The 16,290-nt window shown below is 40.4% G+C and overlaps 1 protein-coding gene across 1 annotated transcript; it reads left to right on the top strand.

The window, feature by feature from the left end:
* The first annotated feature begins 643 nt into the window (after positions 1–643).
* vma21 (vacuolar ATPase assembly factor VMA21) lies at positions 644–5,645 on the top strand. Its single transcript, XM_036127436.1, has 3 exons — positions 644–810; positions 996–1,105; positions 4,677–5,645. Exons 1-3 carry the CDS (start codon positions 749–751, stop codon positions 4,814–4,816), a joined length of 312 nt encoding a protein of 103 aa, XP_035983329.1. The 5' UTR covers positions 644–748; the 3' UTR covers positions 4,817–5,645.
* The last annotated feature ends 10,645 nt before the right edge of the window (positions 5,646–16,290 follow it).

The following is a 16,290-nucleotide window of genomic DNA, read 5'->3' as shown; positions in this document are numbered from 1 at the left end:
GAAATAACTGAAATGACTGGCCTAGTTCCATGCATATTTACAATCTTGTATTACTTTGAAAATTTGTGAAAATAAAATATGTCTTTGAAATTAAAAGTTATTTTTTGTAATGTCTCTTCCCATTTTGGGTATATATATATATATATATATATATATATATATATATATATATATATATATATATATATATATATATATATATATATAGATAGATAGATAGATAGATAGATAGATAGATAGATAGATAGATAGATAGATAGATAGATAGATAGATAGATAGATAGATAGATAGATAGATAGATAGATAGATAGATGCATGTCCTGTTTTTTTTATTTCAAGATGATTTATGTTGTTGCCTGATTTTCCATTTGGGGAAAGAATGAATAGCTTCCTTCTCCCACCTCTTAATATAAAGTATACAGGAAGTTTCTCTGGGTGAAATTTAACAGAAAATGTCAGAACATATTAGATGCGCTCTTCTCATTCTGGGAACTGTGCGGCACCGCAGGCCACTGTCATCAATTTGCGCTCACAGAACACAGAACACAGCCTCTTGACTTCAGGACAAGAACAGGGGGGGGGAGTTTGTCCTCGCGAGACTTGTCGGTGACGAACCTTCGCAACGTCACGGTCTCGTGACTAATACCGGAAGAAAGGGATTCACAACAACACGAGTCAAACACCGAGAAAGAGCTTGAATTAATTCCGGTTTTCACCTTTTTTTTCTCGCCTCGTATCGAAGCAGAGATGGACGGCTCTGTCCGAGCATCGTCAGACTCGTCTGCCGGACCTCCACCGTATTACAGAGGGTAAATTAACACTCCTGGATTCTGTAATTGTTAGCAAACAGGCAGCAGGGGGTGTATGTGCGTAGCAGAGCTCCCTGTCTGATGTGTCGCAGCACAGCCCACTGCTGCTACATCGGTTCGGGGCTCTCAGACCGGAGCCCCGCTGGGTTTGTTTCGGTTTGTAATGTGAACCTTTGCTCCTGCAGAAATGAAGGCTCCCTGGTCTCTGCCCTGAAGACCCTGCTGTTCTTCACCATCCTCATGGTGACGCTGCCCATCGGATTGTACTTCGCAACCAAGGCTTACGTCTTTGAGGGTAAAGATCTTCTGATCGTCACCCAACTGGGTGCATCTTATTCACACATTTGGATGAAAATGACGAGACATCCACAGGCTGTCCTTTCCTCTATGATGCTCTATAAGGGTTATTCCACAAATCCACATTTTGCTACCTTTGATGAATACATATTGTTGCAGAGTTAATCTCCTCTGCTGCTGTGATATAGCAGTAGCTTTCCCAAGATAAAGGAAATAAAGTACTGTAGACATCAAGTACTGCTTATAAATGGTTCGAAGTGCATGTGAGGGATGTCGAGATCTAGGTTCTGCCTCAACATTTGAGGATACCGATGTGACGGATCCACACGAGCCATCAGGAGTCACCCGGACATCTTATGGTTAAGATATTTAAAGCCCACAGATAAAATGAGAGGAGATTGTGAATGGATACAACATAAAAGTTACTGGGTTGGTTTAGATTGTAGAAGCTATTCAAACAAATTTTGAATTCTTTCAAGATAGCTGTAGACCTCCACAAGTCTGGTTCATACAGTTCTTTTAGATTCCTGAATATGCCACGTTGATCTTTTCAAACAATTAAAGATGCATACAAACACAACGGCAATGTCCTGCTGCCATGTCAGTCGGGGTGAGTTGGATTCTGTTTACCAGGAATTATATTTTGTCAAATGTATCGATTGTATAATCCAGTGGCTGCCAACTAAAACAACAACATGGGAAATTAAAATTATCTGTACATAAAATGGGCAAGATGAGGGCAAATAACCGTTAGGTCAAATAAATTAAAGGAACGCCTTCAAATCACATCAGATCTCAGTTGGATATCCATTCTGATGTGGAGGGCTTAATTCAAAGTCACAGACAAAGTAAACCTGGAAAAAACGAACCAACATGTTAGTCCAATTTAACAGCAATTTAAAACGATATTCAGTGGTTTTTATGGCCCCCACATGCTGACAATCCCAGGGCATGGTCTTTACGCGACACCCGATGGTGTCCTGGGGTATCTCCTCCCATATCTGACTACCACACTAGGTCCCTGAGCAACACCCTCAACTCCAGACTGCTCCGTGGGCGCCGCACAGTGGCAGCCCACTGCTCCCTAAGGGAAAGGTTAAGTCCTGAGTATGAATTTTACTGGAGTGTGTGTTGCAATGACAAATAAAATCGAAAATGAATTCATTGTCAAGCACCAGGAGGAACCCAGGACCCACTGCAACAGCGAATGGTCTAACAGCCGGTCTAGCGATTTCATCCTGATGCCTAATTAGCAGTCAGGGTGCCATTATTTATCCTGTACAGGTCTGAGACCCTGATCCAACACTGAGCCACCACCAAACCTTTCATATCAAACGATGTCGCTGGCAGCAGAACATTCAGCTGCCAGCTTCTCCAGACCTTTCCATATCTGTCCCATGAGCTCAGAGTGAACCTGCTGTCATCTGTGAAACAAACAGGGCGCCAGTGCCAAACCTGCTAACTCTGGTGTTCTCTGGCAGCTCCATGGTGTTGGGCAGTGAGCACTGGGCCTAAAGAAAGATGCAAGACCCTCAGGCCACTCTCAGAAAGTCTGTTTCTAATGGTTTGGTCAGTGACGTTTACACCAGTGGCCCACTGGGGGGGGGGTCACTTTGTACGGATCTAGCAGCACCCATCCTGTTCCTCCTTGCACATAGGAGGAGATAATGGTCCTGCTGATGGATTAAACGCCTCCAACAGTCCTGTTCAGCTCTCCTAGAGTAACTACCTGTCTCCTGGAATCTCCTCCATGCACTTGAGACCGTGCTGGGAGACACAGCAAACCTTCTGGCAATGGCTCATATTGATGCATTACCCCGGTGGAGCTGGACTGCATAAGCAACCTCTGCAGGCTCCAGGTATCACTTTATGGTAGCAGTAGTGATGCTGATCCTGGTCTAGTGAAAAACTACTATAAAGCATTCAAAAACTAAAATATAAAAACGAGGAGGGAAAAATGTCTGTGGCCTCCACCTGCAAAACCATTCCTGTTTGTGGGGTTGTTTCGTTGTTGCTCCTTTAGTAACACCAGAACAGCCGATACTGATCACCAACCTCCTCCACTAAATGAACCAGATCAGTAATCTAGAAGATTAACTGACTGAAACTCAGTGTTACTTATAAAGTTTAAAAAATAACCAAATTACTGCAAGGGAGCGCGATATATTGAAAGTAACGTAACGGCGGCACCGAAACGAGAAAAGTAATTAGTTTGATTACTCCTGAAAAAAATAACACCTTTACTCCCAACTCTGTAGAGATTATACTCTGATTAAAAAGAGTGTGCTACATTTTTTTGAGCATCTTACCAGTGCAGAGGACATGTACAGCATGTTATTTGCAGGACAGACTGTTATGAGAATGATCTCATTACAGTGCTTTGCAAAAGTATTCACACCCCTTGGCATATTTGATCTTGTATTCTTTCACTATCCTGGAATTAAAATTGTTTAGCAGTTTGCACCGTTTCATTTACAGAACATGCGACTTTGATTAATGTGAAGCAAATAACGAAGGGGGCGAAATAAAAGAAAACTTCCGTGTGCGTCACTGTTAACCCACTGTTAGCAGGATGCTCCAGCTTGTTGTCCCGCTGGAATATAAAACGTCCGTCCCGGTCTCAAATCCCAGGCAGAACGACAGGTTTTGGTCCAGAATATTCCTGGCTTTAGCAACATCCATCTCTCTCTCGAAAACTTGCAAACTCAAAACCTGCCTTCTTATTGTAAACACTAAGTAATGGCTTTTTTTCTGACTACTCCTCCATAAAGCCCAGCTCTATGAAAGGTACGGCTTATTGTGGTCCTCCAGTCTCTGCTTTTGAGCTCTGCCTCTCTGATTAATGCTGTCTTTGCCCCGTCTGTGAGTTCTGGTGGGCGACCCTCTCTTGGCGGGTTTGTTGTGGTACCATGCGTTTTTCCATTTGAAGATGATTGATTTGATTGTACTGCATGTGACTGCATTTATTTTTAGCATACCATGTAACTTTGTGCAATACATGCCAGACGCCTAAAATCCCCTGCAGAGACTTTATTTTGACAAAATGTTCGTTTAGTCCTAATGTCGTCATAAGGGCGCCTTTGTAAAAGCAGATGAAAGTATTGGGGGGGGCGGGGGGTGTTTTTCCTGAATGGGTTGTTTACGCCTCAGAAAATGTTTTTAAAGTTCCAAATTTAATGCAAAAATCAGAATTATTCAGAGGGAACTATTGGAACCAAGCTGACCCCCCCAAGGCAGAGCTACAGGCCTTTATCCAAAACATCCGCGTGTTCAGGGTGTAGACATGTTGCCGAGCAGCAGTTGCAAGGAACATTTAAAATTCTCATTGAACAAACAGAAGTGAGGAACAGGCGCAACTTTTATTTACCAACTTCCCACCACACTTGTTAGAATCTGTTGGTTTTGCACCTCTGGGCTCCACATCAGCCCCTATGCAAAATGTGCAGGTTTTTTTTTCCTCACACACATCTTCAGAATAACGTTTGCTGTTCAGGAATTTTAAAGACAAAAAAAATAAAAATCATATTTTTAGTTTTTCTGAAAATAATAAACGTTTGTCCTCCTCTCAGGTTCCATGAAGATGTCGAGCTCCGACAGCTACTTCTACGCAGCCATCGTGGCGGTGCTGGCCGTGCACGTTGTCTTGGCCCTGTTTGTTTACGTCGCCTGGAACGAAGGCGCGCCTAAAAGCAAGGGCAAACACGATTAAGGCACGCCCTTATCAGCCCCCGAGGCCGGCGGAAACGGACGGACTGCGGGCGGGGAGCCACAGTCCTGTCTCCCGCGGGCATCAACACTCAACGCTGCACCATCTACGGACCAGACAAGTCGTCGGAGGGGAGGGGGGGGGAGGAAGGGGGATCTGGCTCGGCTCCGAATTTAACCCCGGGGTTATAGCAGGAAGTCGTGTATTTTACTTGACGCGGGGGTGCGGAGACCGCAGGGTGCAATTCTGTTGCGAGGCCCCAGCAGGCATAATTTTGTTCCCCCACACAAAATGGTTCCTTTTGTTGACTGAGGAGAGTTTTTGTTTTTGAAACACTTTGTCCTCAGATGCTTTTCGGCTCAGGACTCTGAGTCCTTCCTCGGCAAGAGTTATGCCTGAATTCATCTGCACATGTTTTTTTATTTTTTTTTTTATTTCATCAATTTGAATCAAGAAAACGGCTGATTACTCTGTCCTTAATTTTCAGTCCACGCCCGAAAACGTTAAAGGTTTCCTTCTGTATCTTGGAACAAAGTTATCCTGATGTCTCGTTGAAATGACCTCATTCTTCTCTTTTCAGTCTCAACAGTGTTTTGTCGTCGCTGATTTTGTCCATTGTAGTGAGGTGATTTTTATAAAACACATATTAGAAGTTTTTCTTTTTACGTAAGTTAATTATTTGTAGTGGAGATGTTGATGTTGGTGTAATTAATGTAGAGTTTATTGAGTTCCTTAAATAAACTTCCAGTTTAAGGCTTTAATTGTTTGCACGTTTTCTTTCTCGTGGTGTCATTAAAGTTCACCGACATCTGAGGTGTTGTGTGGAAAACGATTATTTGTCATGTTCTTTTGATTCTCATTTTACACAAAGTTGAGTTAAAGTTAAACCCAGTTGTTTAGTGAGGTTTGGTCAAAAGGAAGCAGTTCATATCTTACCTGCATTGGATAATTGTTGTAGCATCTTCTTCTGGTTACAGGTGTATTTGTCCTTTTCCAGGTTGAAAACGGTTTGCTTCCTAAACATACTTGCAACCCAAACATTAAATGCAATCACATTTTTGGCTCAGTTTTTGCACCCCCCTCCCTTTTTTTTGTTTGTTGTTGTTGTAGTCTGTTGCTGCTTTTTATGCGCAGTTATAAATGCACAGCTTGAACACTTTTGGGTCACCCTACTCACATTTCATTTAATCAAGTATGCCATTTTTTTTTATAACTACAGTATTTTTGTTCTGTTGTGGGCTTTTTTTCCCCTTACTTGCTGCAGATGCATCTGAATTTTCCCTCTGTGGGACAATAAAATATTTTATTATGACCTTCTTTATCACAGGCCTCTTTAGTAGGTACACATTGTATTAGATTTAACTTTCCGCTTTTATAGCCAGCTTTAATTCTTTATAGCAGTGTTGGAAACCGCTATGATTTTGGTCTATATTGTCATTTCACAGTAGCTGCAGATTTGTCGGCTGCACATCCATGATTTGAAGCGTTCTGAAGTCTAAATGCCTGAATGCGTTGGGTTGTCGCGCGATTGGCTGATTCACTGTGTTAACGAGTCGGTGTTCCTAGTGAACTGGCAAGTGTATGTTTTCATCTCATCTAGTTTTTGAGGTGGAAGCTGATGGCTAGGCCAAGACAAAGCCGACTTCTGTTTTAACGTCGCTTTCAGAGATCTCTCATTTGAGCGTAATGAACCTTAAAGCCTATCATTAGCCTGGCACAAACACGATTATTTACACAGAAAACTGAAAAAAAAACAACTAGTGTTTTTGGTCACAGTAACTACCAATAGAAACTCAGGCAGATTACTGTCCATGTAAAGTAGCAATAAATGTGTGTTCTGAGTTTGTCACAAAACAGAAATGCGTTATTAATCGCCCAGCCAAATATGAATGATTAAAAACACTGCAAAGCGTATAAAATTAGGTGTCAAAAGCAATTTAAACATCAGTTTTCTACGCTCTGAAATGCGAGGCGTTGATACCACGTCTAAGTTGTGTACCAGGAGGGGACTGGCGAAAGCTGGCAGCCTTATCGGACTTTTCAAGCCCTGCTCATTTGAGTTAGACACAGACTCCGAGTCAGACACTGACCAATGATGAAGGCCAACAACGGCCCATATCAGAATGGTTATTTATTTATTCCATCTATGGACGTTGTTGTTGCTGACTAGGATAGCTTAGCCAAATAAAATTGGGAAATCAATAAAATAGGTTTCACATTAGCCACTGTACCATGAGTGCTTTTTACACAGTTTTACTGCACAATATTTTGACTGGATACTCCTAACCGGTCCCGTTTTCAATATGCGTTTCACGCAGGAAGGTAAGTGGTGGCTCATTACCTCCTTCCTCCTCTTCCTGTGAGTCAAAATCACATTATTTGTTTCCCTTTGGAAAAGTTTGCACACTGCACGGCCACATTTCCCTCATCCACAAGATCACAAAGATATGTACATAATTTAAAGAAATTATTTTTTTAAAAAATCACTCAAAAGCTCCTTGCTAACAAGGTTTCAGTGAAAAAAACAAATCTAAGTTAAAAAGAGACAATAAAAAGTTAGCTTAAAATATTGCCCTATTCTCCTGATTAGAAAACAAACTGAAGGAGCACAAGCAGCCACTAAAAGGAACACATGTTCCTCTAACCTCTGAACACATTATTGAAGGATCCAACAGGTTAATGAGGAAACAGTTATATAGGTAGCGTTACATGCTTCCAGACATGTCCATCTTGAGCTCTGTGTTCGTTAATAAGTTTAACTGATAACAGCAAGCAATGCCACGCCTTCAATTTGTCTCAAAGCCACCGGGAGGAGATCCCTCCACTGAACTGGGATCCACCACCATCTCCACTGTCTTTTCTGGGTTAATACGAAGATGGCGAGCGTCACACCGGCTCACACGCTCCACTGCTGCTCACCGGGGGCTCTTTAAGGTAGAATTTATCATTAGTAGACTGAGTAGAACGGAAAAAAACATTTCACATTGTTTCTATTTGGCTGGGAGCTGACATGGTCACCAGTCTAAAGTTTGAATTAAAAAGCCTAAAAGACAGTAAAGGCTGACACCGCTTAATAAACTGGGTTCACATTCAGCTTTATCTGTTTTTTTAGACAGATGTGTAGCTGAATTTAATAAAAAAACAGAGCTAAAAAAACAGTTTTGCATATGCAAAGGGACTTTCCAGATGTTTTAAAACCAGGTGCACAATGGTTAAAATGGCATCACTTGTCCATCTAAAATCATTGTTTACCTGGGGGACAAACTTTCCCAAGAAGTGGAATAACAGCAGATCTTCTCCAAAGCTCAGGAACTGAATGAGTTTCAGTGGAGCTGTTGCAGTCTGAGTCCCCCAGAAACTGTCTTTAAAAGAAAAGCCGACATCCCAGCAGGTCCTGTGCCATCATTGGTGGGCAATGATTGAAAAACCCTGTTGACAGAGTCCGCTCTGGTGATGCTGTTAAAAGCAGACGAAGGTATCCTTTATGGGTCCACGTTGGTCATGCTGGGGATAAAATCCCACATCTTCCTGCCGTTTGATGTGGACAGGTCCACTCTGATCAAGCCGAGCCGCTCCAATCAGGTGGTTGAGAGTCTTGACTCCTGCCGTGTCCCAATGACTCTTCATTGAATTCCTGTATTTCCTGTCTAATGTAAGGCTCATTGTTAGGGCGTTTCTTCTGAGAGACGGTTGAATCCATGCAAAAAGAAATGTTAGATGGCATTTTTTTTCTGCAGCAATGTTGATATCTGCACCCTGGGAGAAATCGTCCCGGTCTGTACGCAGGAAACACCGTTACAGCTCCTCAGCTTTACCAGCAGAACCCATTTTAACTGAGTGAACCTCGGGTTTGGTTGATTTAAAGGCTTATTTATTAGGTGGCAAGCAGCTGGATAATATTATGGTCTGAAATGCCCAGTGGAGGTCTGGCTCTGGCTGTATATTAGCGTCTTTAATGTTACCGTAACACCTACCCAGAGTCTCATCATTCCTGGTGTTACTCTGAACACACTGATAAAAATCAGGCAAAGATTTATTCAAGCTGTGATGGTAAATAAAAAAATAAAATCAGAGTATAAGCATTTTAGCATCAGGTTTGTCCTGGAGATAAGGATGGACAGAAATCTCTAATAGCATGCCCACTGGGTCGAATGAATCCAGCACCTACAAATCTGTGAATCCTGGAGGAAGGCGATAAGGTCTCAGGGTCACAACCAGGAGCAGGATGTGGTGTTGCTACACCACATCTGTCTCTGACGGACGAGCAAACGCCTCCTCCTCGTGATTTGCCAGAGTTTACGTGTCTGTCCCGACGCACGTGCGTGAATCCGTCAACTCCTATAAAAGTGTCGGGGATTTCCCCACTGAACCACATTTCAGTAAAAGCCATCACACCCTAAAGCAGATGCGAAAATGATTTAAGGCTTCGTAAAACAGTATTTTGCTTAAAACCACTGTGCCTTTTTTTTTTTTTTCTGCAATGGAGTTGTTTTAAGGGAAAAGACGTCCGCTTTGGTCTCAGCCCTACCCTCGTTAAACTAGGCAGTTAGCTTTAGCCTCTGGGACCAATACATTTTATTTACTGCAGGTAGGATATTAATCACCTTTTAACAGTAGCACAGTTCAAGAGATATCCCTTTTTTAAAAAAAAGAGGATTTTTTTTGTGTGAGTGTAAAGTTCAAATTATTTTTATGAATAAGAGCACTGTAAAATATTTTACCAGTTTGTGGTTTTAAAAAAAAACAACAACCCAAAACTATGTTTGTGGATTCACAAAAACCCTTCTATCTTTCGAAGGATCTGCTGATTGAAATCTTGGGTGAACTTTTTTTTTTTAGGCTTGCACATGATGAACAAGCTGTATCACCACAAGAAGGCCATGACTTCTCCCCACCATCTGTTGTGTAAGCTGGTTTGAAACCAAAACAGGGAGAAAAAAAAAAAAAAACACGAGCACAAATACCAGTGCTGTGTTCGGCAGCGTTGCCCTGCTGAGGTTGGGCTTTGTCACCAACTGTGTTGATCCCACAGGCACATTTTAACTGTCACAACATTAACAAGCCCATCAGGCGGTAATCTAGTGCTGCAAAATGAAAATAAGTGTGATTGATCACTCTTCTCAAACCCCAAAAATGGACTAGGGCGAGAGAGAGAGAGAGAGAGAGAGAGAGAGAGAGAGAGAAACAAACACTTTCTAATCACTTCCAATTAAAAAAAAAACATATTTAACTTTCACACTAAATCAACCCACTTTTTTTTTCTGCGGCCTCAGAAACACTGTGGTGAAATGAATCAATTCAGCCACGATAACAACACAATCTTTCAAGAGTCCATGAGATGCTTTATTGACTTGCGTGAGGGGTTGGAGCTGTCACATGGTGGCAGCAAACGGTCAGCGTGTTCCCATGTCCTAATAAGTATGCCAAGAGGAGCACTGACAGATCTGACGCTATAATGACATTTTCTGCCCCAGACACCATGTCGGCAGCTGACTTTCGTTCACCCCCCCAACCCCAACCCCCTCTGTGGCTTTACTCCCACGCTGTACTCTGCTGATTATTGAAGTCGGGGCCGTGCGGACATCATTGATCTCAACCAGGGTGGCGTTGGTGATGAGGTGTTGGTGCCTGTGAGCAGCCTGATTGATCCGGCTATCAGACATCAGAAGTCATCTCTTTTTTTCTTCTTTTGGCTGATATTTAATGAGTTTAGTCCTGCAGCGCCAGTGAGTTGGTGCAAGGGCAGGCTTTGCTTCTGGCCCTTTGTCATTTATCACACATTCACAGGTCAGGCGCATAGTGTCAGCGTGATGGAAAACAGGCTAGAGTGTGAGGATAATTGAGTCGGGGATAAAAAAAAAAAAAACCCCGCACACAAACACAATGTCTTCCACTTAGACCTGAAACTTTCTGCTAATTCAATGTCGGAGTTGTGTGCGTTTAGGATGTTTTGGCAGTAGTTTTAACCAGCAGCTTTGACAGAACCGGAAGACACGTCCCAGATTTAACTTTCTGTATTTTAAAGCACATTTAGCTGATTTTTGCTTAGTTTTAGAATGTATAGTGATGATGAAGATCATTCGCTCCTTACTTTTTTAACAAATTGAAATTTACCAGGCGAAAAGACGTGTTGTTGCACCTTCATCACAATGAGCTTTTCAATACGCATGCAGAGGTGGAAATATTACCAAGATAATGTAGGTAGGGGAGACCGGGGCTAGTTGTCACACTTTTTACACTCATAAATAAATATTGGAATCAAAACACCATATATAAAAAAAGCATATGTACCAGATGAAAGACCAAAGTCTCAGGTATATATTTTGTATTCGGGTATATTTCATATCTTATTCCTGTGCAGAGTTATAAGCGATCTAATGGAGATTGTCACCATGTGACAAGTTGCCCCTCCAAGGGATGAGTTGTCACACTACATGGGGTAAGATGTCACACGGGGTTTTGCAACCAATAAAATAAGGGCAAAATGAATTTTGTTGTTATTTTTTAATGTTAAGTGAATAAATGACAATAACTCACTTTTAGTACTTATGAAATAACATGAAATAATATGCAACATGCATTATGAAACTGACACTTAAACTTCGAATACAAACAAAAGAACAAAAGAAAATCTCACCAGTCAGGCTCCTCATCTGAGTTGAGGATGCATCATATGAAATAACATTAAATAAAATGAAATATTATGAAATATTGATTGATAGCTGTCTGACCCTGAATTTCCGCTGGTGTGAATGTTTTACAGTATCACCCCAAAGTACGGTAATTGACATTAAAGTCCTTCGCTGTACTCCTGTTCGACTTGTGACCGATGGTCACCTGCCTGACTGCCCTCAGCATCACGTCAGGTGCTGCACGGCCATGCTCTGTTTTTCTTTTAGAACTCCTGACCATCGTCTCACTTTGTCCTCTCTTTTAAATCGCTATTTTTTCTGTAAAAATAATGTACACTTTTTAGCAGGATGTATTGATTTAAATTATTTTTGAAAATTATAATTTTGGGGTAAGTTACATGTGACAAGTTGCCCCAAATGACCATGTTTGCTAATGCTAGCTCTATCTTAATGTTAGGCTTAATCAGAACAATGACTGAGGTATGACTGGATGCCTTAATATCTACTTTAACAAGTCCATATGTATAACTGCTAGAATTTTTATTATTTAAAAAAATATAGAGTTAATATTTTTTACTTTGGGTAGTGGGAAATGGTCAATTGGTGCTCATCTCAACTTACAATGTCTTGTCCTCTTCTCACTCTGTCTGTGAGACCTGACCATGCAAAGGAAGACAACTAGTATTCCATTTTTTGGTTGCACCCTCTGATGGAGAAGATAATTGCAATGTGACAACTTATCCGTGTGACAACTAGCCCCCGTCTCCCCTACTCATGTAAAAATACAGTTACTTTGAAACAATTTTATTTGAAAAGTAAAGTTACCAGTGTAAAAGGTTGCTCAAGTAAAGGTAAAAAGTACCTCATTACATTTTTACTTCAAGTAAAAGTTACTTTGAGGATGAAGATGGCAAATATACAATTATCTTATTATACTACTACCTTAATATTTTTGTTGAAATATAACAACCAAGCACGGAACCCTCAAAAACAGAATTTAACAGCTGATGGAAAAAAAACGTTTTCTTGAGAGAAAATGCCCAGTACTACCCTAAAGTAAATTTATCTTTCAGGGCCAACAATATTTGAATCAACCAGGTTGCACAATGGCAAATTAAATGTGACAAGCTCATGTTTAGCTCTAGTACGCTTGAGAGAATCATCCTTTATTTAACTAGAAAAAAAACCTAATTGAGATTTAAACCTCTTTTCCAAGAGTGACCTGGCCAAGACTGCAGCATAAAAAATATATAGACAAAAAAAAAAGTCCAAGCACATAAAAAACAGCTTCACATTTTGAGAAAACCAAAAACAGGCAATGCACAGACATGTTAGAGACACTAGACATGCTGCCATCTTGGATTGCAGCATGTAAAAGGAAGAAAGTCAGATCAAAAACCACCAGCATCTATTAGAAATGTGCTGCTGCGGCTGCTTATAAGGGCCGCCAATTTCACGAAATTAGGTTTATTATATATCCATGTCCACAGCATCCGTATAATTAGTGGTGGGTCGAGTAGCCAGAAATAGTACTCGAGTAAGAGTAGCACTATTTCAACACATTTTTATTCAAGTAAAAGTAAAAAGTAGCCAATCAAGAAATTACTGATGTAAGAGTAAAAACGTATTCGGTACTAAGTACTAAGTAGCTAATCCTAACATCTAATTTAATATTTAAAACAATTATGTAATCAAGTGTCTGAATACAGTAATTTACAAATTGTGGTACTTAAAGAAACTAAATTAAAAAAATAAAAGACGTACAAAAACAAATTTAGGCAGAAGTAACACTTTTCTAAATCATTTTATTTCAACATAAAACTTATGAAATCACCACTTTCAGCGGTTAATGTATATAATGTATGTTAGTGCAAAGTACTTCCAATGACAATATCTACAGTTTACTGTGCGTTTAATCGACCTCTAAATGGCTCAATAATTTCAGCAAATAGAAAATAACATTAAAACAACAAAGCTTGTGTACAAACAAGAAGTCTCACTTCAACATCAACTGTTAATCTGTCTCAATGATGTCTTTTTCATTAAAACAAGTCTGTTCTTTATTCGGTGAAGTTACTGACAGAGGGTACAGCAGCCAGAGTGTTTACTGAGCCAAGAGTAGCGATACCTAATAATATTACTCATGTAACATTAATAAGTACAGTGCAGTAAAACTAAAACATTTTTGTCAAGAAGTTACTCAAGTAAACATAATTGAGTAAATGTAACTAGTTAGTACTCAGCTCTGTGTATAAACAGGGACCAGTGGGAGGCAATAGCTGTTAGGCTATTACATCCCACTTGCAACACTTTCGCAATCTGCAGTAAAAGCCCACACCTCTGTTAGGTTATTGTAGATATGAAGCTTGCAGGAGTAATGACAGAAAAAGAAATCAAGACCGAGGAGGATGTAGGTTTATTACAACTGATATTATTATCATTATGCTATCTGGCAATCATTTCCCTTGTATTGTGCACACTAATGACTGAGTATAAACATTATTAAGTCATTGCTTAGGGACAAGACAGGTAAAAAGTGAAACATGTTTTGCATCAAAAACCTTTTTATTTTAGTTTGACAGTGGGATTGATTTATTTATTCACACCCTGAAGAAGGCTGCTTGTGCCGCTACGCGTGGGTTGCTTCTCCTCATGTTTTTAAAACGTTCTATTATGAATTAGCCAGTTAAATAAAGGCTTTTTATATTTTTGAAGAAGAGTGCCTTGGACCTCCTTTTTTCTCTTTTGATTTATTTATTTATTTTAGAAACTTAAAGACAAGTCTGTGACATCCATATGTGGGATAGGGCTTTCAATGTCTGTGTAAGGAGAGATAGGTTCTGGGTTTTCAAAGTAATACGCAGGAGGTATGATATCTCATTACTTGTTTTATTTCTAAATCGAGCACTTAACTAGGAATCACAGATGATATTGTGAAGAGGAGGTTGAATGTCCAGCAGATGGCGCCTTCAACGCACAAATGACAAACAGTCTGGCAGTTTTGAAATTAAAGTTAAGGAAGAGGGCAGCAGAGCACTGTGTCACTCTGGAGGAGATCAACTCAACTGAACACCAGAATTCAACCCCACTTGAATGCTGCTTGCTGAGTTCATCACGGCACATAATCACTGTTCAGGGTTTTATGATGCAAAGGATGAAATGAAACCAAGCATGTCTTAACCACCTTGATTGGGATGTTCACAGAATGAAAACGTTAGCAGGGATTTGGCCCCGCGCCCTTATGTTATGCCTTTATTGCACTTAACTGGAGCCATGTGAACAATTAAGCGAGACAGGAAAAAAACCCACTTGATCTTCTTTGGAACTGAGCCTTCGAATGGAAGTCATATTCTTCCACAATCGCTGCTAAAACACAGCACATAACATTCACGATGCTTGCTCAAAGCACAACACTCACGCTGGCATCTTGAAAATGGCTCACTTGAATATGAACAAGGAAAACAAGAGTGGCTTCATAAAAGAAGTCATTTTATTTCAAATTATGTTCTATGCTAATTAGAGCTGACGGAGCCTGACGTGGGTTTTTTATTTAATACTGAAGTTTGTGCTTTAGTCTGTCAAAAATAGTTTCTGCAAAGCACAAAAGGCTAACAAGGGTTTGATTAAAAATGATTTATACTATTAAAACAAGCCAAGAATAAAATCAGAAATGTTAAAAAAAGAAAGAAAAAAAAGAAAAGGAAAACTATACACCCAAGATTATAAACCTAACTTTGCAACAGGACCTCAGCATAACCCATTAGAAAGGTGCCATGGTAGATGAATTATGGTGAAGGACTGGTTTGATGTCTCCCAGTCAAATAAATTTTATTTCTCTGATTTGACAATCACTGTTAAGACAATGCAGAACTAAATGTCAAACCTGAGTAGGATAATCTAAGACACAAGCAATATGTTTGTAATCAGAGAGTGCACTGAGAAAATCTTCTAACATTTTGTAGTCTAAGGACTTTTGGAAGGCGGATATGCCGGGTATAAAGAGGAAACATATTCCATTAATACAACACAGAATAGCTGTAACTGCACTTTGCCAGCGCTGTTGGTCTCATTAGAATCCATTTGTTTTGTGGGCATTACAAAAACTACAGTAGTATCTGCTTGTCATCAAGACTTGTAATCTAAAACTTGAGGTCTAAAAGCAATTTAGACTCCGGTAACAGATTGCACATTTTTTAGCTATAGCATCCTCCACTCTTATTAACCAATGTATAGATAAGAAGAAAAAAACAACAACCTCAAAATAAATAAAAAAAATGTATTGTGGCAGTAAAATATTACACATCTTGTATTTCGGTGCATTTTGTCATGGTTTTAGTCAGACTCTGGTGCAGGCAGTAATCATAGACGTGACAGTAGATGCTATTCAGTAGGATTTTAGTGCAAGTGTGTAGACAAATGATGTTTGGCAGATACTCGGAACTGGCATCCAGGGAGACACTTGGAGGCGAGGTAAGCGGTTAGATTTGGTTTCAGGAGATGAGAGAAATGTTCTGGTTTTAATAAGTGGCTCATGTTTGGAGTTCTACGAGACGGTGAGTCCATCCACAGAGCTATGTCAGGTTTGCAGGTGTTCGGTGTTTGACCGTCCAGGGATGTTCTGTCCTTTCTGTCCCGGTTGGAGCTGGTGAGGAGTGGTACGTTAGGAGTCGGACAGGCGGGGGAGTGAAGCAGAGGAAGAGGCAAGGACTCGGATCAGGTGATCTCACAGACGCTAGCAACCAGGAAGCAGATTACTGGAGTCCAAAACTCAAACATCAAGGGAGGAATCAGGTTTCTGTCAGAGAAGCCGAGGGAGGTTAGGATCTAGACTTTGGGAAGCTAGAT

The sequence above is a fragment of the Fundulus heteroclitus genome, chromosome 23, assembly GCF_011125445.2.
Source record: "Fundulus heteroclitus isolate FHET01 chromosome 23, MU-UCD_Fhet_4.1, whole genome shotgun sequence".
NCBI lineage: Eukaryota > Metazoa > Chordata > Actinopteri > Cyprinodontiformes > Fundulidae > Fundulus > Fundulus heteroclitus.
The sequence above is the reverse complement of the archived record's forward strand: the minus strand, read 5'-3'. Positions and strand labels throughout refer to the sequence as shown.